This window comes from Arachis ipaensis, chromosome B4 (assembly GCF_059453495.1).
Source record: "Arachis ipaensis isolate K30076 ecotype BB chromosome B4, ASM5945349v1, whole genome shotgun sequence".
Lineage (NCBI taxonomy): Eukaryota > Viridiplantae > Streptophyta > Magnoliopsida > Fabales > Fabaceae > Arachis > Arachis ipaensis.
This window is the reverse complement of record NC_142439.1, coordinates 2,737,932-2,760,967: the sequence shown is the minus strand read 5'-3', so window position 1 is coordinate 2,760,967 and position 23,036 is coordinate 2,737,932. Positions and strand designations below refer to the sequence as shown.

Sequence of the window (23,036 nt, the reverse complement as noted above, 5' to 3'; positions counted from 1 at the left end):
TCCAAATGTGTCAGACAATCTCGCAGAAGCGTCTCAGGCGCTGCTTTCGGTCTTCCTTTCTTCTCGGCTCATCTATCCAACTCAAAAAATGTTCCTTCACTCGCTCCGGGAATACCCATAGTCGGCCAGACACAAATATCTATGCACTCCACACCTGCCAAGCAAAATCACAGCCAAAAAACAGGTGATGGACGTACTCATCATCCTTATTACACAAGACACACCACTTATCATCGTTAAAAATATTTTTAAAAAATATTATAAATATTAAGGATAAAAATATATTTTATCTATTTTTATTTAAATGATAAATATAAAGATTAATCATTTTTGTATGAGTAATATCGTAAGTCGTAACACCAAATTAGAAAATCGGTTGAATAAGGTTAATGTTAAAATAATTTTGCTAATGTCATTTTACACATAATATTTTTACATTATATATTTACATAAATTTTTCAAAAAAAAAAAAAAGTAACGCTACCAAAATAAGAGTGATGATATCCCTCTCCATAAATTATTGATATAGTTCATTTCTTAATTATAATCATTTTGTCGCATGATCATACATTGACCAAACTTTGGGTATTTGTTCACAGGAACAAATATGTGAACAAATACTATTATATATTAATATTAATATTTAATAATGTGCAGTTAGCTTACACAAGTTAGAGTCCATGTGCCACGGTGATAAACAAAAACAAGAAGTATGAGTCTTATTTGTGGAATTCAAAGAATTTGACTTGTCAAAGCATTCATTTTTTAAATATATTGTTATAGAAAATCATACTCAATTTAAACATGGAAATGTTTTATAAGAAAAAATTTAGGTAGATCTAATAGATATCTAAGTCATTTTATTGTGATTAATAGAGCATATCTCCGTGCTCTTTTAACCCTTACAAAAATATGGATGAAACGATATATAAAGTGGCCCCCTTTATCATCTTGACAACAAAAGATATACTCATAGTAAAAATCGAATCAATAATTAAACTGATAAAAGATAAAATGGATTAAAATAAAATTATATATTTATATATAATATATATATTGTTAAATTTTGTTTTATTTTTTAATATTTTATTATTTTAAATCGATTAACTTTTAAAAAATTAGACCGATTTGAGCGGATAATCAATTTTTTTATTAATTTTTTGATATTTTGCTCGGTTCATTATCAACTAATTTTTTGTCTAAACCAAATTGGTAACTGATTCACATTATAAAAAAGTCTCTAGATATTGTCAAATTTAGCGACAAATAAATTCAACATTATAAATTTCGTTGATAACTGTTTATCGACAAATTTTTTTTATCCGCCGCTAATTATTGATGAAATTAGAGACAAATATAAACATTTAGTTGGTAAAATTCTGGAATTTGTTACTCTCGGATTTATACCCGATAAATCTAACAGTAATATCTTATTTATTAATAATTAAATTAATAACTATCGACGGATTTAATCGAAGATAAATTTTAATTTTAATTTTTTAAAAAATATTTAAAAAATCAATATGTATATAATTTTAAATTTTTATTAAAAAATAATTAATTCAAACACAAATCCAATTAAACCCCAAATTATCTTCATCAGATTCCCTTCTTCATTCTTCTTCTTCTTTAATTTCATTCTCTACTTTCACTCTTTCAAATCCAATCAACAAAGAGTACGAATAATCTAAGAATGACAATATGACAACATCAATATTAGGAACTCCTCCAAAAATCCAAAGTCCTACCTGTTACAACAGAGCAAGAGAGTGAATACGATACCCAAGAGATAGAAGATTTCATGGTATACAGCAACATAACTATTGTACCATCAATTTCTCATACCGATAAATTAGTTATAAATATAACCAGAGAATTAAAAAATCAATTAAGCAAACAAGTGGTGTGCTAGTCATAACCAATGCCCTAAACTTTCTATAGTTTAGTCGCCCAAAAGTAAAGCCACAATGCCAGGATGCCCGTCTATCATGGGACGTGTATATTCAATTATATGAAAACTCAGGTGCAGTCGACTTCACGTGAAGTTGATAGTTGAAAACCGTTAGATGAATTCATTAACGTGAAGTCGACTGCACCTGAGTTTCCACCGTCCAATTAACATTACTCTAAACACAAAATCCATTAACGAACTATACACCAATTTAAACTCTTACATGCAGCTAACAATAAATTCAAACTCAATCTACATTGAAGAAGCACAAATTCCTAAGTTTGTCGTTGAACAAGTTCCTATCTATCAACTCTACATTTACAAATTCGAAACTCCAATTCTTGTGTAATCAATTGACATGCTATAACACTGTCAACAAATTAACTCAACAACTAAATAAATTATTGTCAAATTGAATTCCATAATTATGAATTTCCTACCAAGCCATCCACAAGCATAGCTCCAAAAACAATTATGGAAAACACTTTACAGGTAATCCAAGAATGGCAGTAGTGACAGCATTAATATTGAGGGTGAGAAATGAGACAACGTAGTTGTTAGAAATAAGAGACCAAACTAGAATGAGACCTGCGCGATGCGCGGACGGTAAATTAATGATAGTATATAATAAATATTAAAAATAGATATGTTTTGTAGAATTAAATTAAATATGGGTAAACTAAAGTTAAATTTAAAAGGTATTTTGTTTAAAATAATTTGTAGTGCAAAAGATTTGGATGTTGGAGTTGTATAAAGTGACATTTTTATTTGATGATTTAATTTTTGCATTTGTTTTAGTTGATGGACTTAGTCTTATTATGTGTCGCTCGTCCTCCTTCTTTTTTATTGGTTATTGTTAGAGTTGTTGCTTTCTTCTTTTTGTCGTAGATTCTTGTGAAGGCATGTTCTTTATGAATTATTGAGTTGTAGCACTTTCTATTGTGTTGTTTGTTCCATCTTTGCATATATGTTCTTCTTCCGAAGATGTGTCTTGAATTTGTATGATTTCTTTTTTTCTTAATCTCTTGATGTGCATGCAGTTTTCCAATGACATCTACAATAAAAAGAATAAAAACGTGTAGAATTTTTTTTGAATAAGTTATTTTTAATAAGAATAATTGAAATAGTATAAAGTAAAATTACCTGTTAATATTTTTCATTGACCAACTCTGTTAGACAATGTCTCAAGTGATGCAAATTCAAAATAGTGTTGAAAAATATTCAAATTTGAATCTTTAATTTCTTTCATAACAGTTGTGAGTAAAAAGTTTGCTTTCATTGTACCTTTAATTGGTCTATACAAATTATTTGCATCTTTTATTTTAAAATTTTTTATAATATAGACTTTTCCTTCTTATAACAAATGTTTGAATTTGTTCATCATATTTCTCTTCACAATTACATAAAGAGATGTTCCCTGCAGTGTTAGTAAATTATAGTTAATAACTAGTTAAAAAAATTGACTATATTTATTTTTTTTTTAAGTTATTAGAAAAGAAACAATGAATAGCATATTAAAAGAAGTATAATTTTAACGATATTAAAATACAATTATATATAAAGTATTATAAATAATATAAAAAGCAAAAATAATTAAAGTATTTTTTCGTAAATCCAATTTAAAAATACAATAAATATGTTTGTTTTGTACCTTTTCATCTAATATAATCATTTTTAAGCAACGAGACTCTTTTTCATTTGTGGGTGTTAATGTTTCCCATAGACGAACCACGCAAACTTTGATAAACCAATTGTCTGTTTATTTAGTGATATTGTCCAAAGAATGATGCTCCATTGAGTAAGTTTGAGATGTTGTGTAGTGCGAAAATAAATTTCTTGTACTAAATTTGATGTTATTTGAAGAAATAGTGATAAGAGACTTATATAAGTAGTTCAAATAGTATAGAATTTGAATATTTGTAACGTGAAATTTATTATGATTAATAGATTATTATGACATTTGTAATATGGATGTTTATTACATTTAATGAGTTATTTATAGAAATAAATTAATTAATTATTAGGGTTATAAATTTATTGTATAGGAATATGGATTCTCGTAAGTTACAAATTTGGTTAAACACTATTAATTTCTAATTATTGTCATTGGTAATTTTGTAGTCTAATTTGTATATATTTCTATTGTATATTTTTTTGTATATTTTATTTTTTTTGTTGTTGATTTGGCAAAAATTGAGTGGTCGATTCTAAAATTTTGTCAAGTAAGCGATGTTGCTGACATGGCATTAGTAGGAGGAGAAAGATGTCTTAAAAATAATGTGGGTAAATTTATCCATTTACTTTTATATATTAAGAATAGATTTGAGAAAGAATTTGTGTATCATTGAATTGTGTCCAAATTGTCTAGAATGATACAATATAAAGGATATTTATAGGTGCTAAGAGAATCGTAATAATAAAGACGTAATATTCTATAATAAATATTCAGATATACTAAATAATTCTAATGAATGCTAATTGATCCTAATATATTATGACATCCCCATCAAACTCAAGTGACAACATGAGTTTGAAACTTATTTAAAATAACGAAATAAAAAAATGCATAAACTGATAGAACAGGTGCAAACGGAACTGCCAGAAGGAAGCGCAAATGAAACTGTCGATGTTTGAAGGAAGCGCGGACGGAACTGCCGGTGTCTGAAAGGAAGCGCAGAGGGAACTGCCGCTGTCTGAAGGAAGCGCAAACGGAACTGCTACAAAAAAACGCAGATAGAACTGCTACAAGAAAACACAGATGAAACTGCTACAAGAAAACACAGATGGAACTGTCGGAAGAGTGGCAAACTGCCGAAAAACTGCTGAAAAGATGGCGAACTGCCAGAAAACTGCTGAAAAAGGGACAAAGTGTAAAGAGATGGCAAACTATCAGAAGGTGACGAAAAATATATGGTTTCTTCATGAGAATAAGTAAGTAGTGAATGAGTTAATTGGTTAGATGAGAAAGCATCAAAGCATTGACAAAAGAGAAGAAAAAAAATGACACGGAAGAAAGATATGAAAAATACGGTGATTTCACCAAAAGAAAGACAACTTATCCTCCTCAAGGAGGATACCATAACTCTGATACCATGTTAGAAATAAGAGACCATACTGGAGAAAGGATTTGTGTATTATTGAGTTGTTTCCAAGTTGTCTAGAATAATACAATATTTTTGGGTTTTTATAAGTGTTAAGAGAATCGTAATAATAAAGACGTAATATTCTAAAATAAATATTCAGATATACTTAAATAATTCTAATGAATGCTAATTGATTCTAATATATTCTAATCACAGTGATGCATAGGAGACGGAAAGTGGTACAGCGATGCCATGGGGCCGATGAGAGGCGATGACAGAGGAGGTTGAGGCTTTGAGTTCTGCCTCTGCGGTGTTTGAGTATTGTGAGTGTGAGAGACTAGGTTGAGAAAGGAGGCGAGTGGCGCGGCGCTGAGACGGCGACTGGTGAGGGCAGCAACAAAAGATTGAGAAAAGTTTTGCCTGACTTGTGAATGTGAGAGAGTACGGTTAGCAAGGGGGCAAGGGGGTTGAAGGTCATTAGGATATATATATATATATATATATATATAGAGGAGAGGTTTGTTAACGTGGCAAAAATCAGTCCAGCTCAACTTTTTGATAATGCTCAACTTTCTGATAATGGAAAATACTTTAAAGACTACTATAGTACTATAAGTCTCGGAGTATAATTTTGAGAACAAATTTGAATAATTATTAATTTTAGGGATTATTTTGAGACTCGAATACAACTTCAGAAAGAAAAAGTCTAGGGGACTAGCACTTTTATTAAAATTTGGCCAGCACTTAACCAGAAAAGGAAAAGTGAGTAATTCCACACTATTGAAGAAAAATCTTACACCATTAAAAACACCAATAATAACTAATTAATAGCTACAAATTACAAAATTTGTTGACCCTAACACTCTTCTTTCAAAAATTAGTTTAAAATTTAATTCGACGATAGTAATGTATACCATTCCAAGTTCTGAGAATTTTGTCAATCTTTATTTTTTTTAATAATATCTTAATATATATACACACTTTAATAAAAGACAAAAGATATATACATCATGATTGATAAGGTTACATAACATTTTAAGTTTTAAATTTGTTTTTGACAAAATTTTAAAAAAATGGCCATCGTTATTATCTATTAATCTATTAATTAATATAGTTAGAAGTTGTTTTCAAAAGAAAAAAGTTTTGGAAGTTGTAGATGCAGCAGAACTACTGTACGACAATCCATTACATCCGGACAGATTATATATCCATCTTGGTCAATTAGCGTTTTCCTTTCAATATGGTTTATATATAAACGAATTAAATTATTGTAAGGATGAGATATTTTACTTTAATTTTTTTTTCCAGTTAAAATTTATGTAATAAAAGTAAATTTGATATTAAGATATAATTATTTGAAAGTACAATAAAAAGTACCTAAAAACACAATATAATCATAATTGCAGGTAAACTTTACATAATTTATATTGGAATCCAAAACAAAAATATAATATAAAAATTAAATTATAAAATCCATAAATCCAATAGTATAAAAATAAGATATAGTATTGACTGATATTGGTAAAAAAATATTAGTCCTAACATTTTTTTTTAAATAAACTTAAAAAATAGAACCAAGACCAATGAAGAATAAAATGGTAGTGATGATTTATGTGTCATGATTACAATATCATTGAGTAATTAAATAGGAGCAATAGAAATATGAACAAACTTATTTTTCACTGAGAGTTTGGAACAACAATTTTAGATAGCTCAAAAAGAATGTCAGGATCTGATATCATATTAAAATTTGGTAGAAATTCAGGTATAATTAATTATTAATTTCAAATCATTTAATAATTTTTAATTATTAATTTTATATAAAGTTAACTGCACTTAAATTTTTATCTTAAAATTTATGAATAAAACTAATGTTTAAAAACTGTTGTTTGAATGAATAATAAAAAGTGCTTATTTATAAACCAAAAATATCAAACTAATAAACATAAAATTAAATCAATTTATGTTAGTCGAATAATCAATTCACTCGTCCACTTAAACAAGTGTTAAGAATTTGAATCTTGTTTTGTATATGTAATAATTTATTCAGCCGACTCTTAAATAGAACTCAAACCTGCGATAAATTAGTGTTTAAAACTAGAAAATACCTTAAACTGCTGGACAAAAATAAAATAAACACAAAACCAATACCAAAATATCTAAATACTATATTAATATATAGTATTTTAAATATATTCTAATAGGTACAAATTAAAGAAGTAACCTAAAAGTTAAATTTGACCAGAACTCTGAGAAGAACTAGTAAATTTACTGCTACCAATGGCGTGCCGTTGTCCAACAAACAGGGTGTAAGAAACGCGCTAATAAGTAATAACAATTCTTAAATAATCTTAAAATATTTAATTCAAAGAATGATAATAATAAGCTTTCGTTTTTTCAAATTAAGCTTGCTTCTTTCTAATCTAAAACAAGTCAAACAGAAATTTCAAAGTCAAATACAATCCCTACCTTCTCATCACTAAGTAGTATATAAATAACACATGTTTGTTCTTCTTACCAAAAAATTTTCCTCGCTAAAACAGAAACAACCACCACCATATCAATATAACATCTTTTTTCTTTTCTTTATTCTCACTCTCTATGAATTTTTCGGTTCTAAAATCAGCAACATATTCCACAGCGGTTGTTCCAAAACCAGCTTCTCAATCTGATCTCTTTCTTCACTCTAATAACCACCCTTCTCGCCATGCCAGGGCGTTTCTTCCCAGGTATATATATGATTTCTTTTTATTTTTAATTATTATTATTTATGTTAATTTTCATCATGCATCTTTCCCGGTAAGGGTGTTATGGGTTCGATTTTAGACTAAAAATCAACCGAATTGATCTGTTCGATTTTTAGAGTACCAATCAATCTGTTTGTTGTTTGTGCAATAACCGAATCGAACTGAACCGAATCAAAAGCGATTTAGTTTGGTCGGTTTTTTCGGTTTTTAAATTCTAATTAATAGAAAATTAATCCCAATAAAATGATGTTTAAAACAATTAATAAACTGAAATAACATTACATTACATTTAAATTCAATAAAATTTCAACTCATTCTAACAACTAAACATAAAACAAACACATTTGTTAAATTTAAAATTTCCATTTTAATGCATTACTAAGTCATTTCTTCAGTTCGATTTGGTTTGATTCGGTTTCTGGCAAACTAACTGAAAATCGAATCAAACCGATCGGTTTAATTCAAAAAAACCAAAAAACTGATTTTTTTTTCATTTTCTATTCAGTTGTTGTAAATTTTGATCCGGTTCGATAACTTACACCCCTATTCTCTGGTTTAATTTCTGTTTTATTTTTTTTATTTTTGGTTTCATGATTAACACGGTCGTACAATTACATTTATTATTTTGGATTACTATTTATGCAATTAATATAAAATATAGTTATTTTTTATTGATGTGATGTTATTTAATTAGATGCATACTTTACGGTTATAGTGCATCAAAATTAAATTCTAATTATATATGTAATAAAAATAAATATTTGGTGGCAGATGCAGCTTTAATGAGATGCCGCAGAAATCAATGGCGAAGAAGACGGCTTACGAGAAGATAAGGGAGGAGCTGAAACTTGATGCAAAGCCAAAGATGAACTTGGCTTCCTTTGTGACCACGTCAATGGAGGAAGAATGTAACATACTCATGATGGAATCCTTCAACAAGAACTATGTTAACATGGACGAGTACCCTGCCACCACTCAACTTCACGTACTGAACTTGATCTATAATCTTCTCATTAAAATCTTTGTTTATGTAATTTTAATTTGTGTTTTAAAAGTAGTTGTAATTTTTGCATACAGAATAGATGTGTGAACATGATAGCACGTTTGTTCAACGCTGAAATTGGAGAAAATGAGAACGCAATTGGAACAGGAACTGTTGGATCTTCAGAGGCCATAATGCTGGCGGGCCTTGCATTCAAGAAAAAATGGCAGAACAAGCTCAAGGCCCAAGGCAAGCCCTATCATAAGCCCAACATTGTCACTGGTGCCAATGTCCAGGTATTAATTATTCGCCCATGACAAAAAAAAAATTAATTATTCAATATTTATGAGAGATTAATTTTGATGTCTGATAGTATAAAACGTTTTATATAATCGTACAATTACATCCGTTCTTTTGGATGAACATTTACGCAGTCAATATTAAAGGTAGTTATTTTTGTTGATGTGGTATTACGTAATTGAATACACGTATAAAATTACTTTACATTTGACATTATATCAAAATTTAAACTCTATATATATTTGTGTATATTTATATATATTTTTTATATCTTTTAACAAAATGATCAAATTTTAATCAGGACAAAAAAATATGTCACCACTATTTGTTATACTTTATTTTAGTTTCAAAAATACTATATGCACATAAAAAAACTAGCCACCAAATTAATTACTATGTTTTTGTGTAAATATATGTGGTATTTAACTTATCTTTAATATAGATTTTATATTTCAATATGTATTTTGTATGGGTGAATAATTTGATTACTGATTTTTTGTACATATATAAAAAGCATGGTTATAGTCGTATTTTAATTATAAATGTAAATTTAATTTGATTTATATCGTTTATAAAGTTTTGGTTAATAATACTGTTGATTATAAAGTTTTACCATAAATGTGAAAATGTGATCATTTCGTAATTCAATATATATATATATATATATATATATATTGCTAAACTATATATCTAGTTAAAATTTGAAAAAAAAAAGTGTAATTGAAGTCTATAAAATATTAACTAGGTGATATCTTAAGCCAACAAAAAAGCACACGTTTTTTCAAAGGCTCATTGTAAAAAATGGAGCAGGAAATTATTTAATGGCAACTGTTTCTCTTTTACTTATATGCATATTGCTTAAATAAATAAATATTATGCAGGTATGTTGGGAGAAATTTGCAATGTATTTCGATGTAGAGTTGAGAAAAGTGGATGTTGGAGAAGGGTATTATGTGATGGACCCTGCTAAAGCCATTGAAATGGTTGATGAGAACACTATCTGTGTGGCTGCAATCTTGGGTTCAACTTATAATGGCGAATTTGAAGATGTCAAGTTGCTTAACGACCTCTTACTACAACAAAACAAGAAAAATGGGTGAGTAATACAGCAATAACTAATTCTTATAACTCAAAAATATTACGCGTACACAAAAAATCAATTATTATGTATTTTTATATAAAGGAATCATTTAGATAAAGACGTCTAAAACGTCTTTTTTTTAAATGTTTTTCAGTAATTAAAATTTAACGTATATAATCGATTAAATTATGTTATTTTTGTCAAAATTAGGTTAGACAAATTGATTTAACAAAAAAAAATGGTGAATCAAATCTTGAACTGGTCTAAATTAATATTATTCTTTTATAAAAAATGAGTATAATATCTTTATTATAGAAAATGATTAAAATACTTTTATTATATATATATATTAATTTTAAAAATTCTAAATCTTAACCCTACGATAGAAAAATAAAGGACTAAAATTTAGGATGTTCAAAATTAATATATATAATAGAAGTATTTTAATTATTTTTTATAATAGGGTATTGTAGTCATTTTTTATAAAAAATAATATTAATTTAGACCAGTTCAAGATTTGATTCATCATTTTTCGGTCAAATCAATTTGTCTAGCCTAATTTTGACAAAAATAACACGATTTAATCGATTATATGTATTAAATTTTAATTATTAAAAAATATCTTTATAAAAAGACTTTTTCAGCGTCTTTATCTATCTGAGTTAACTTATTTTATATTTTAATATGTAAACTAATGTTTTGGCCTCCTTTGACTTGTGACATTATTATAGATGGGATACACCGATTCATGTTGATGCAGCAAGTGGTGGGTTTGTTGCTCCTTTTCTTTATCCAGAGCTAGAATGGGATTTCAGGCTTCCATTGGTGAAGAGCATAAATGTTAGTGGCCACAAGTATGGTCTTGTTTATGCAGGCATTGGTTGGGTTATTTGGAGAAGTCAAGAGGACTTGCCTCAAGAGCTTATCTTCAATATTAATTACCTTGGAGCAGACCAACCCACCTTTACCCTTAATTTTTCTAAAGGTGATTATTATTTATTTCACAATATATACATTTCTATTACCTTATTGTGGTCTAAAATTGACAAAATGTACACTAATATTATTTCAAATGAGAGTTTAATTTTGATGTACCAATAATTAAAGTGTTTTTACGCAGTCATTTAATTACATCTGTTCTTTCGAATGTTATTCACGCAGTCAATGTAAAAGATATTTTTTTTGCTAATGTGACGTTACATAATTGATGCACGTGTAAAACTATTTCTTTAAAAGATTAAAAAAAAAAAGGTGAGAAGGTTAGGATTAAGTTAGTAAAGTATATAGTTTTGAACATTGGGTGTACTCATCATAAAACAAAGGTTAAAATATCTTGTATATATTTTTGTAATCTAATCCAAAATAACTTAAACCCTTTTAGCATGTTTTTTTACCAAAAATATTTTTGTGTTTCAGCTCTAAAATTGACTTGTTAAATGCAGGGTCTAGTCAGATTATTGCACAATATTATCAACTAGTTCACCTTGGCAGAGAGGTAATTAGATAGAATTCTATCACTTTATATTTGAAATATTTTAATTATTTAAGAAAAAGATAAATAGGTCCCTAACTTTTTGTTTTGCAGATATTTTTGTCCTTAACCATTGAAAAATACTTTTAAGTCCCTGACCTTCACAAAACTTGGACAGATCAGTCCCTCCATCCAAATGCCTCTGTCAGGGACTGATCCGTCCAAATGCCTCCGTCAGGGACTAATCCGTCCAAGTTTTATGAAGGTCAGGAACTTAAAAGTATTTTTCAATGGCCAGGAACGAAAATGTCCGCGGAACAAAAGGTTAGGGACCTATTTGTCCTTTTCTCTAATTATTTTTATACAATTTACATGAATGATCTTGTTTCTGATGATGGTTGCATCTTTGATTCACTAGGGATACCAAAGAGTAATGGAAAAGTGCAAAGAAAATGCAATGGTGGTGAAACAAGGATTGGAGAAAACAGGGTGCTTTAACATACTCTCAAAGGACAATGGTGTTCCTTTGGTAGCCTTTTCTCTTAAGGACACAAGCCATGGTGACGAGTTCAAGATATCGGAGATGCTACGCCGCCTCCACGGTTGGGTTGTGCCGGCTTATCCAATGCCGTCCGGTGCGGAGCATGTCAATGTGCTCCGCGCGGTGGTTAGAGCCGAGTTTTCGCGCGAGATGGCCGAAAAACTCGTGCTGGACATAGAAAATGTGTTGCAAGAACTTGGGAAGCTTGGTCCCAAGTACACACCAAAAGTGACCAAAATTAAGAAAGACATTGCAAAGAGGAAAATCATTGTCCGAGAATCCAACAAGCATCACAAAGTCTTGGCAGCATAGGGAAGATTAATTAGCCATCTCACTTACGTACATAACCCAAAGGCTTAACTAGAATTCTTTTTATTTTAATCATGTTAGATAGAGCTTTAGTTAACCATATTCAATTTATTTATTTGTATTTTTAACAAGTGTTAAAATCAATATGATTTATTTATTGTCCCCCCCCCCCCCCAAATTATGTAAATGAAGAAAATCGATATACGATTCTAAATTGTACAAGTAAATGAAGAAAATTGATATTTACTTCTTAGTATTTAGATGATTCAAGTTGTTCATTGCTACTTATCTGTTTTCTTTTTTGAGAAAAAATCCAAAATAACCTCTGACAATTATTTCAAAAGACAACAAGGTCATTGATAAAAAAAAAAATTCAACCCAACTCCTGACAATTACCTCGAAAGGACAATGAGGCTCCTGTGCAAAAAAAAAGTCAATGTTATTTTTTTTTTGCACAGGACTTAATCCATCCCAAAAAAAAGATTAGAGATTGGATTGAATATTTTTTTTTCTTAGAGACATCGTTATTCTTTCGAAGTAATTGTTGTTAGGGGCCGGATGAGGTATTCACTCTTTTCTTTTTCTTACGAAATAATGATACTTAAACTCAATACTTAAACTCAAGTTTCCATGAAAAAAAGTGTAAACACCAACATTGTATATATATAAGCTCTTCAGAAATACATTAACATTGTGACAGGTGGCATTATAACATATCATATCCATGTGATACGTGACATGACAAGTCATCCTCACTCACACAACATTAAAATGTTCCTTTTCAATACTTAGTGCATACACTAAAATTCGAACCCGAATACAACGTATTAAAAAGCATATAAATTACCATTGAACTAAGGCCTCAGCTGCAGGGGAATAACCTTAACACGGATTAATAACATTGCTATCACCAACAGAGTCTATACCCAGCTAAACTTTGCTCTAAGCTGGCCTAAAACCTTTGCCAATACTCCACTAATAGTTCTGTTATCATCAACTCCCAAACTACGTTTAAGGCGATGATGGGCAACTCAAGAACACTTCTTTTGGAGGGATGGACTATATATTTGTACAAGATTTTATCTAAAACCAAAATGAATCTACTTATATTTTTCTTTTTTAAAAATTTTTCTATCAAACATTATAAATAAAGATCATGCATGACATACACCCTAGATATATCATCTAATTTTAATCCTTATATCTATATCTTGGATGTTGAGTATTGGAGTCCTTTATATATATCACAACAACGATTCCTTCTATCATCGCTAAAGTATATGTTTGTTATTATCTTCTCTCAGGCTAACTTAGCTAAGGCTCTTGATTAGTACCTTCTTAACAAGTTTTATAAAATGTCAATGACATTTTGTCTTTAATAATCAAAATAATATTTTTTTACAAACTATTATTATAGTAATGTAAAATATTAAAATGATCAAATATTTTCGTATTTTATACTAAAATTATCCATATGTAAAAAATTTTAGCCCCTCTTTGCTTTTTCCATTATTTTTTATTGGTGACTTCATTTTTACAAAATGAACATCTTCCATATTATCTAGAATAATCATCCCAAAAACTTAGAGCTCTAATACCATGTCATGATACCACTCATCCCAAAAATTTTAGCTGATGACAAGAGGTAACACTAATGATTATATCTCTAATACTCCCTAATCCTCTATTATACAAATATTCCATTAGCTCCTCATACTTTCCCAAATATAAATTAAATGTTAACTCTTTTATGCGTGAAAAGTTTTAGTCAATACTAATTTTAATTTTTTTATTTTTTTGAAGTTGAACGTCCGGTTATGTTGGTGTTGAAAAATTAAAGTTTGAGAAGGTGGGTGGGTCCAGTTTTATATTGACATTATCAAAGATGGGATGAATCATTGATGAATGTTTCATTTGTGCTCCCAGCCCATAACTTGGATTGATGGAAGGGCTTAAAAAGTAGTTATTACTTATTAGTTCTTATCATTACCAATAGTGTGCTTGGATTTGTCAAGTGATCATCATCGCAGTTTCCATTAGAGGACTTTATCTTTATAATAGAATGGTGCCAAAATTCTGTTTTGCACTAAAATCTAAGCAGCAAAGTCACTGTTGTTAGGTTTTAGACCAAAACATTGGAGGAAGAACATTGAATGGAAAAAAAAAAAAGATACCACAATTTTGAAATTATTAGCCATTTACTACAAGAATGTAAATTATTAGCCATTTCCAACCTATTTACCAAACTCATTTATACATATAGTCTGTTTCAGGTACATTTCGGTACAAAATTAAATATGAGAGTTTATATATATATAATTGAGAAATAGATCTTTTTAAAAGGTGTACGACGAGAGATCATAGTTGATAATATTACTTCATAAAAAAATTGAGAATAATCCATTCCAACGTTGTTTCTCGACAAAAATAATACAAAAATTGTAAGTATTTAGAGGAGAAGAATAGAATCAAACATGAGAATTCAAACTTAGGGCTGTCAAACGGGCTAGTCCATAACATTTAGGTCCGGCCCATGAAGTTTGTGGGTTAAATGGGTTAAACCGTTTAAATCTATTTTATTCGCGAGTCATAATTTTTTAGTCCGGATTATTTATGGTTAGCCCGATGGATTAAACGGACCAGTCCGTTTATCCTTTTATTTTATTTTTAAAAAAATATTTTGACAAAAAATATCACTTTTAAGTCAAAAATATTAAACAAACAATATTTTTAGTTAATTTGTCGAATTTTCGGGTCGGATCGAAAGAAATATCAGTTAAAAGTACTATTTTAAAAAAGAAAAAATTTAAACGGATCACCCGTTTAGTCTACGGGCTAACCAATTTAACCCGTCCATTTTTTCGGGTTAATCAGACTCAGTCCGTTTATTCCAAAATTTAAATAAGTTTAATTTTAGAGACAAAATCTACCCATTTAAATAGATAAACGGACTGATTCAATGAATTTAGTCCATTTTGACGGCCTATCTAAACTTAAATACGACACACAGAAAATTTAACCGCTGAAACTGTGAAACATGGTTCAACCGTACCAACTTCACTTTGGTTGCTAATTAATAATTTGTTATTTGTACATTATTATAAGGGGAAAAAAAAAAGTTAGTGCTACACAGCCGACCTCGGAACATTTTAGCATAAAACTAACCTAGATGGCTTATTATAGTGTGAACATTGTTTGGCACACCATATATATATATGTTGGTTGTTGTTCCTAACTTACGTCCCTACCACTAATCTAATGCGACTTTGATGAAGATCCCATATGTAACCAAGCTTAACTTAGGTAACAGATATTTGAGTAAATAATCGGAAATTATTCCCGGAACTTGCATTGCTGAACAATTATTCCTTCTTTGATCAGTGATGTAGTAATTTGAAATACTACTTTACTGTTTAACTAGTGGTAGAGATTTTTAAAAGAAAATTGTCCTTTATGAAAAAAGATTATGTACTTATGTAATAATTTAAATCTTGAGAGATATATATCAATTGCAAATAAAAGAGCAAAATGTAAGTTTAAAGATGGTTAATAGGTTGGACATAGAGATAAATTCTTGGAGGATACATGATAACAATGTGAAAAGTTGATAGACTCTTATCTTAGACTTTTTACTGTTTCAAATAACAAAGAATCAGTAGTTCGTGCAATTGAGACAAGAATTATTATTTATTATGAATTTTATATTAATATATTATGAATTTTATAGTTTTTCTTATATATAAATTATAATTTATTTTTATAGAATTATATATTACATTTATGTTGTTTGAGTCAACTTGTAAATTTGAGCCAACTAATTAATAAGTTTTTTTGTGAGACGAACATAAGCTTTATAAATAGACTAGATTGCTAATAAATCGAATCACAAACCAAACTTAATTTTTGTGAATCAAACTTGAGTTTAAACTTAGAACTATAGACAAGTATGCAAAATATTTTGTATCTTTTGTCATTCAAAGAAGTGGAGACATAAAATATTCTCTCTATATTTGTATCGTGTCTCACAGCTATTAAAGTTAAACACAATCTTTTTATGAAAATCTACACCACTATGTTGACCTGTTATGTACATAACTTTACACAATAACAAAAGATGTTGGTAGTAATGCAATGGCATTAATAAGATGGGAAGTGGTGCAAGCTCCAAAAAAATTAGGCGGATTGAGAGTTGGGAATGCTATGGTTCGTAACACAGCTATGTTGTTTAAGTGGTGGTAGCGGTTTGCTAAGGAGGATTGCCCGTTGTGGAAGAATGTGATTTGTTCCTGCTATAATATGAATCCTCATGAGCTACTGTCAACTCAAGTGCTACCTACTAGAAGAGGACCGTGGAAGGATATCTGCCAACTACAAATAACGAATGACCATATAAGGGATAAGATGGTTACAGGCTTGTCTATGGAGATTGGTGATGGGCGGCGTACGCGATTTTGGGAAGATATTTGGTTGCATTGTGGACCTCTAAAAGAGTGATTTCTCAGGCTTTTCTCTGTTTCAAACCAATGTGAATCTGTTATAGGGAATTGTGGGTTTTGGGACGGGTTAGACTGGATTTGGAACTTTCAATGGAGGAGAGAGCTCTTTTAATGGGAGTTGGGACTACTGGGTCAATTAGATGAGGCATTAAGACTTGTGCAACTAGTAGCTAACAGAGAGGATATGGTAGTCTGGAAATATGACAGGTAAGGAGTTTATTCAACAAACTCATTTGTTCAAATTTTGCAGGAGGCGATACTCCCGGAGGAGGTGACAAGCTATAGCTTCACAAAGACCATCTTAAAAGGGTTAGTTCCACCTAGAGTAGAACTGTTTGCTTGGTTTGTTCTGCTAGGAAGGGTGAATACAAAAAGAATGGTTGAGCCGGTTAGGGGTCATTAGCCAGGACGATAACGTCTGTGTTCTATGTAATAAATATGCGGAACATGTGCACCACTTGTTTCTATGTTGTGAATTTGCTTGGCAGGTGTGAAGTGCTTGGTTATTGATGGTTGGCCAACAATAGTCTATTATTTCAGGGTCAATGAGAGAACACTTTTTTTGTTGGACAGAGGGGCCAAGGAGGAGGGAGGATAGAGAGCAACGATTGAGATGCTTCTGTGCGATTGTTTGGAACATCTGGTTGGAGAGAAATAGAAGGATATTTCAGAATAAAAGTAGAGGTGTTGAAGAAATCACTCACATGACTATGTTGAGCCACAACTAGTGGAGAGGTGTGGACCCTTTTAGTTGTTGATGGCAATGCCAGAGATGACAAAGGGGTTACCTTTAATGTTACTTGTTTATTTTAATTTGATTGTTTTATTTTTATTTGACTGCTCCATTGTATTGTGTTGAGTTATTTGTTTTAAAAAAAAAATAACAAAAGATGCAAGATAAAAAGATGATACAATGGAATTACCATATGCTTTTTTAACCAGAACTATGTAATGCAGTTAAAATAAGCTAAAAAGCTGAATTGAACATGAATGAAAGGAAGCTTCTTCCTTTCAATTTCCACGGCAATGATTGAGAAGGTTGTACCTAATTGGAAACCTAAAAAGCAATCCTAGACACAGTTTCAAATAGCCTATCCAAATTTGCTCTAAAGTCACAGAAAGAAGGAGGGGCGATATAGTAATTATATTCTGAAATAATTATACAACAAAAAGGAACTTCATTTTCAGAAACATTGAATTTGTCATTATTAACTTCACATTCTTAAATCAATATATCCAAATACGTTGAATTTGGGTATAGTATTATTTTAGTTTCTCATATTTCAAATATTTTAATTCGTTCTATTTTTGTCTTTTGGTCAAAATTAAAACTTTTTCTTAGAGTATTTTTTGGGGAAAAAAAAGTTTAATTTTGACCAGATAACTCAAATAGGACAAAATAAGACGTTTAGGATAAAAATAGGATATGTTAAACATTAGACTCAGAATTAGGACTTAATCTAAATGTTCGGGACTAAAACAGTACTTCAAAAGAAAGAAAAAAAAAAAAAAAAAACAGAGAATATTACTTTGTGGATTTTAATATGATCTATGATTTCTTCCCTTATTCTTTGCTTGTAAGGTTACAATTCACTCAAACATACTGAAAAAGTGGTATGACATATTCCAAGATGCAGTATGCTACACATTTTCACTCTAGATGTGTAATTAATACTCTTAAGTTATTGAATTACAAGATGCCTACCACCCCACTCAACTTCTGATTCACAAATACAACATTGAAAAGAAGAAATAAAACAGCAGTTGAAATTTAAGACCTGCAGAAGCTGGTAATATAAATCACATAAAAGTAAGATCAATAAGGTTGCCTTTGAATTCTATCTCTTTGACAAGAATACAGATATAGAAAACACCAAGACTTGTATTTTTCGGTTTCTGGGAAGGAAAGAAAAATTTGTTTCTCTATCAGTATCTCTACAACAAAAAAATTCTGTATCTACTGTCATTTTTATCTTAGAGACAGTATCCAAATACAACTTAAGTAGTATTTATTTTTAGAGACTAGAATTAAGACTGAAGGACTAGGACTCAGTATTGTATTTGGTGGTTATAAACTGGAACTAAAATTTCAGTTCCGAGATACAAAATTTCAGTTTTTTCAGTACTTCCAAAAGGTGGAGACAAAAGGGACTGAAATTTCTAGGATTAGAGATTGAAATTTCAACATTTCTTTCCAAAAATACTCTCATGTAATTTTTTAAATTCTAAATCTACTCCTTAATCTTCATATTTATCTTAAACCAAATACGATACTTAGACATAACTCAGTCTAGTACATTTTACACCAAACACACAATACAGAGACTTAATTTAGTCTCTATCTCTCGGTCTCTGTTTCTCCGTCTTTGTCTCTCAATTTCAATCTCCTTTCCAAACACAGCCTAAGAGATCGAATTTATATATTGTGTTGAGTGATATGTCCAGACATGTTTCAGAAAATAACCATATACTAAGATAAAATTTGGTTTTCCTTATGGATCAAACTACTCTAATCTTTCTGAATCCGCTAGATTGAGAAAATAAACCCACGGCATTTGATGTATACACCAAAAAGAGCCAACAAGAGATTGTTTTCAATACCAACCATATGAAGAAATAGACTTTTCATTGCACTCAAATTCTGGTATTATTAGCTGTCTTCTGCATAAGACAATATGAATAAATAAAGATAATGGACCTAGTTTCTTGAAAGTAATTTTTCAGACACCATATTTTCTCTCTAAAAAAATAGGTTATGAGGACAAGTTCAAGAAGTTAAAATGCTGCAACTAATTCCCATGAATATTAGCATTATGATCATCTGGCAAATGGGATATCATATAACATTTTAAGATTCTGTTCTTGCTTTCTAACAAAGTGATGTCAATTGTAACTCCAAATTTCCATCATACTCTTTAATAGCAGACATCAAAATGTCAAGAAAAATGTCACATAAGCATAGATTTTCTGGAAAAAGGACAAAAAAAAGGAACATTTAGATATTTTCATAGATTATCTAGCCACATACATATAATTAAATTTAAAATATATATATATATATATAAAATTATGATATTAACTAGAAGGAAATGATAAAAAAAAAGGGTAAAGCCCACATGGGTCACATTCCTAAGCATCCTATTCCCTTTCCTATCCAAAATATTTGTGAATTTAGAACTTGTATATGAAACTGTGAATCCCTATATATGAAATTTCAATTGTGGGATGCTTGAACACCTCTAGCACAAGCAGTAATAACTTCACATCCTCTATTATAAGGGTTTGCTTGCCTTGCATGACAATTGTAGTAAGAAGCACCAGCTCTATCACAAGGAACCATGTCTCTTTTCAATGTGTCATAGCTTATGTACCTCTTTTGCTGCTGCATTGCAAGGATTCTTCTGTTACTCTCTGAATCCATCATTTCATTCTCAGCCAAACACTCTACAATGCTCTTTCTGCATACCCTTCTGGAAACCGCATTCAGATCACTTGTGTTGAGGTCCATAGAAGATGAAGAGAGGGAATGGGTGTGGGAGAACAGAACAAGAAGAACAAGAACAACAAGTGTCATTGAAGTGAATCTGGGTTGGGACATTTTGATGATGTGTGTTGTTGGATTTGTGAAAGTGAGATACAAAGAAAGGGTTTGGTTGTTGGATGGTAATAAATTTGGTTGGGATAGAGGGGCAAAAAAGTCAACTTATATGTTATTTAGCAAAAATGCTATTCGCACACTAAAATCAGCCACTAAAATCAATCGTCAATATATTTGTGTATAAATATATGTGTAATTTAATTTATTTTTAATATATATTTATATTTCAACATATATTTTATATTAGTAGTTAATTTTGATAACTGATTTTAGTATACACTTAGCATACATCATTACTTAGTGCCATCATGTGTCAACAACCCACCAAATAAAACAAAATGATTACTCTTATCAATTCCCAAATACTAATTAGGAGTTTAGGACACACCAATTTTAAGGGAAAAAATTTAAATAAATAAATTAAGAATTTAACTAACAATTATTTTAAGGATTTAGCTAATATATTTTTTAAGGACACATGATAAATTTATCATTAGTGAAAGGTTCTAAAATGTTTTCATTTAGTAAATACAAAACAAATATATTAAAAATTTAAATTTTTTGTATTTCCAAATAAAAATTTTCTTAATTTACAATTTTAATATATGTCTTTAGAACATAAAATAGATAAATTCTTATTTTAAAGACAAATTAATATTGTTAATAATAGAAAATTTTAAATAATTTATTTTAATAAATACAAACAAATACATTAAGAATTTAAATTTTATCACTTTTTTTATAAGTTTTTTTAATTAATAATTTTATCATGTGTCTTTAAAATACATATTAATAAAACTCATAAATTAAATATTTATTATCGAAATACATTATTTACTGCTTAGGTAATATTTATTAATTTACATAATATTAATTATTTCATTTATAGAAAATAAAAAATAGATATACATGTATTTTATTTGTATAGGAAACAAGAGAAATTATATATATATATATATATATATATTGGTACCCATCTCGACTAAAATGAAATAGGTGTTTTTTTTTCTTCGTTATATCTATTATCTATTACCTAATTTACAATGAGCATAATTATAAATAATATACGTGTATTTTTATCTCATTTTCACGGTAAAACATTTAATTATTTATCTCGTTCCTGTGTTTCGTAAATTGACCAATGATAAATTTACTAAATTTTTATAAAATAAGAGAAAATATTACATATGGTAAAAGTGATTTATCTTTATGTTTTTAACTAATGCGCTAAAATGACTTATTAAAAAATATCATAAGATAAATTTAATCATTTAACTATTTTGGGTGGTTGGCATTCTTTTTGGTATGGATGATTGATCTATGAATCTTACTTCGCAAGTCTTCTGTTGCTCTTATCATTCATTAAAAAATTAAAAAAATATCAATATGGTTAAGTTGATGACTTCATGCACAATACTTGTTGATTTATTTATTAAAAAAACTATTTGTATATTAAAATTTATTATTATATATTTAATATATATAATTTTATTTATTTTTAATATATATAATTTTATATTTTAATAAGTAATTTTTATATACACATAACAATTATTTATATTTCTTGTTGGACTTATATTTTTATTTATTTATTTATTTATCTTTTATGCTTCCATCTCTATTCTCTTTCTAATTTTTGAAAAGTATTATGTATTAAATAACTAAATATGTTAACCCAAGTTTATTATTTATGATGATATTTATTAATAATCATAATGTTTTATTTTATATTTTTAATAATTATCTTAATTCTTTCTTATGTTTCTATGAATATTAAATATAAAATGTTTGGTTTATAATTTATGACTGTAAATTCTAGATCTAAGATTTGTTGTTTTGGTTTTTCAATGTTTTTTTATTCTTTTTTATATCTTTGTGAATATTATATGTAGTGTTTTATTTATAGTTTATGTGTGTATGGTTGTTTATTCTTTAACTACTTTATAAGTTAATAACATATTCTTCTTTTTTTTTTTTCAAATTGACACTTTAATTTAAAGGTGAAAATTAAAATTCATCATTCTTTTTAGTCTATCCATATTTTTACTCCATTAATTATATAATGAGGGTTCCTAATCAAATTTAATTTTTTATGGTCTTTCAGTACGATTACCTTTTGTCACAATTATTCTATGTTTGAAAAGCTTTATATTTAAAGGACAGTCAATTTTATTCAAATATTATATTCTTGTATATTATAATTAATATATTTGTTTGGTTTTGTTATAAGATTTGAGTGCAAATACCTTTTTTGAATATATATATATATATATAAAAGGATAAATTCATGTTAAGATTCAAGATAAGACTTTGATTTTTGCATTTAAAGAAAAAAAACAATTTTTACTTGGTGAGTAAAACTCAAAATTAGAGAAATAGTGAAATACATAATTTGTTTAGAATTGTTGAATTATTTTTGTCCTAGGTCACATATTTATAAGACAATTCTAGTTAACATGATAAGTCTTGATGGTACT

At 28.8% G+C, this 23,036-nt stretch overlaps 2 protein-coding genes across 3 annotated transcripts; one reads left to right on the top strand and one right to left on the bottom strand.

Annotated features, from left to right (window-relative positions):
* Positions 1-7,407: 7,407 nt before the first annotated feature.
* Positions 7,408-12,741, top strand: LOC107638234 (glutamate decarboxylase 4). 2 transcript variants are annotated; one of them, XM_016341392.3, is made up of 7 exons: positions 7,408-7,763; positions 8,553-8,766; positions 8,859-9,059; positions 9,945-10,159; positions 10,876-11,129; positions 11,587-11,639; positions 12,034-12,741. In XM_016341392.3, the coding sequence occupies exons 1-7, from the start codon at positions 7,636-7,638 to the stop codon at positions 12,466-12,468; spliced, it is 1,500 nt and encodes a 499-aa protein (XP_016196878.1). In that variant the 5' UTR covers positions 7,408-7,635; the 3' UTR covers positions 12,469-12,741. The 2 variants fall into 2 exon arrangements, with proteins under 2 accessions (XP_016196878.1, XP_020976101.1); XM_021120442.2 differs by having other exon boundaries at positions 7,516-7,763; positions 8,559-8,766.
* A 7,251-nt stretch (positions 12,742-19,992) lies between these two features.
* LOC107635792 (protein RALF-like 22) lies at positions 19,993-20,611 on the bottom strand. The gene has a single exon (XM_016339358.2). It carries the CDS (start codon positions 20,557-20,559, stop codon positions 20,176-20,178), a length of 384 nt encoding a protein of 127 aa, XP_016194844.2. The 5' UTR covers positions 20,560-20,611; the 3' UTR covers positions 19,993-20,175.
* Positions 20,612-23,036: the final 2,425 nt, after the last annotated feature.

Bases quoted from the DNA above. Each gene is read 5' to 3' on its own strand.
- LOC107638234 (XM_016341392.3), top strand. From the start codon at position 7,636: ATGAATTTTTCGGTTCTAAAATCAGCAACATATTCCACAGCGGTTGTT. The intron at 8,767-8,858 runs GTACTGAACTTG...TTTTGCATACAG, and splicing joins CTGCCACCACTCAACTTCAC to AATAGATGTGTGAACATGAT. The intron at 10,160-10,875 runs GTGAGTAATACA...ACATTATTATAG, and splicing joins CAACAAAACAAGAAAAATGG to ATGGGATACACCGATTCATG.
- LOC107635792 (XM_016339358.2), bottom strand. From the start codon at position 20,559: ATGTCCCAACCCAGATTCACTTCAATGACACTTGTTGTTCTTGTTCTT.